At 65.1% G+C, this 931-nt stretch overlaps 1 protein-coding gene across 1 annotated transcript in view; it reads right to left on the bottom strand.

Annotated features, from left to right (window-relative positions):
• Window positions 1-233: 233 nt before the first annotated feature.
• Window positions 234-931, bottom strand: part of LIPT2 (lipoyl(octanoyl) transferase 2 (putative)) — a 4,653-nt gene continuing 3,955 nt past the window's right edge. Inside the window, exons 3-4 of the mRNA XM_009891021.1 lie at window positions 772-836; window positions 234-466 (exon numbers count right to left, since the gene is read on the bottom strand). Of these exons, the coding sequence (XP_009889323.1) occupies window positions 234-466; window positions 772-836 (298 nt within the window). The remainder of the gene's footprint in view (window positions 467-771; window positions 837-931) is intronic.

The raw sequence follows: 931 nt of genomic DNA, 5'->3' as shown, positions 1-931 counted from the left end.
CCCTCGGAGGTCTCTGCCGAGGGATGGAGACCTGGGGCGCTGGGGAGAGCAGCCCCGACGGAGATTTGGATGTTTAAGCAACAGCGCAAACCTCCATGCCACCGTTCACGCATGGTCTATAGGTAAAGGCACACAAGCTCTTGGCTTGCAACGAAGCCCCAGGCGGCTGCCACGCCATTCATCACCCACACCGAGGGGCTGCCGAAACACCCAGCCGAGGCGCTGAGTCTCTCCTAGTCCCCGGGGTCTTCCGAAAAGACCAAGGTGCAGTCAAACACCTCCTGGAAGGAGTCGAGGAAGGGTTCGAGGACGTTGTCGACGGTAACGTGCCGCCCCAGCTCACGGCTCAGCGAGGTGACGCCTTTTCCCTCCAACCCGCAGGGGACGATGTGGTCGAACCAGGTGAGGTCGGTGCAGCAGTTCAGCGCCAGCCCGTGGGAGGTGATGTGGTTGCCGCAGTGCCCCCCTGGAGGGGGGGGGGGGCAAAGCACCCACCCATCAGCACCCATCCCCAGGGATGCTGCGGTGTGAGATATTTAGTGACCGCGCTGCTCAGGCCACTATAAACCACCCCTGCATGCTGTGCTCCCTGCTTCTGCCAGGAAAAACCCCTAACCCACTGGCAGACTCCCCAAATTTGGGGCAGATGGGGTGCGGCGTGTCCAGCTCCCTCCAACCCAGCCCCAGCACCCCCCACCACGGGAGTTTCAAGTGGGCTCAGGCACGGGGTTGTGGTTCAAAGGGGGGGGGGTCCGGGCTGCAGGATCCGACTTGGGATGCAGGGCTCCGGGAAGGGGTGCAGGGACTGCCCGGCTTGCAGGGGAACAGCACGGGGCCTGGGGAGGGGGACAGGGGAAGGGGGCAAGGCTGGGGACCAGGGGGCAGGGGAGGGGGGACAAGGCTGGGGGCGAGGGGGCCGGAGGAGGGGACT

The sequence above is a fragment of the Charadrius vociferus genome, unplaced genomic scaffold (assembly GCF_000708025.1).
Source record: "Charadrius vociferus isolate BGI_N301 unplaced genomic scaffold, ASM70802v2 scaffold407, whole genome shotgun sequence".
Lineage (NCBI taxonomy): Eukaryota > Metazoa > Chordata > Aves > Charadriiformes > Charadriidae > Charadrius > Charadrius vociferus.
This window is presented reverse-complemented; position numbering and strand designations above follow the sequence as displayed.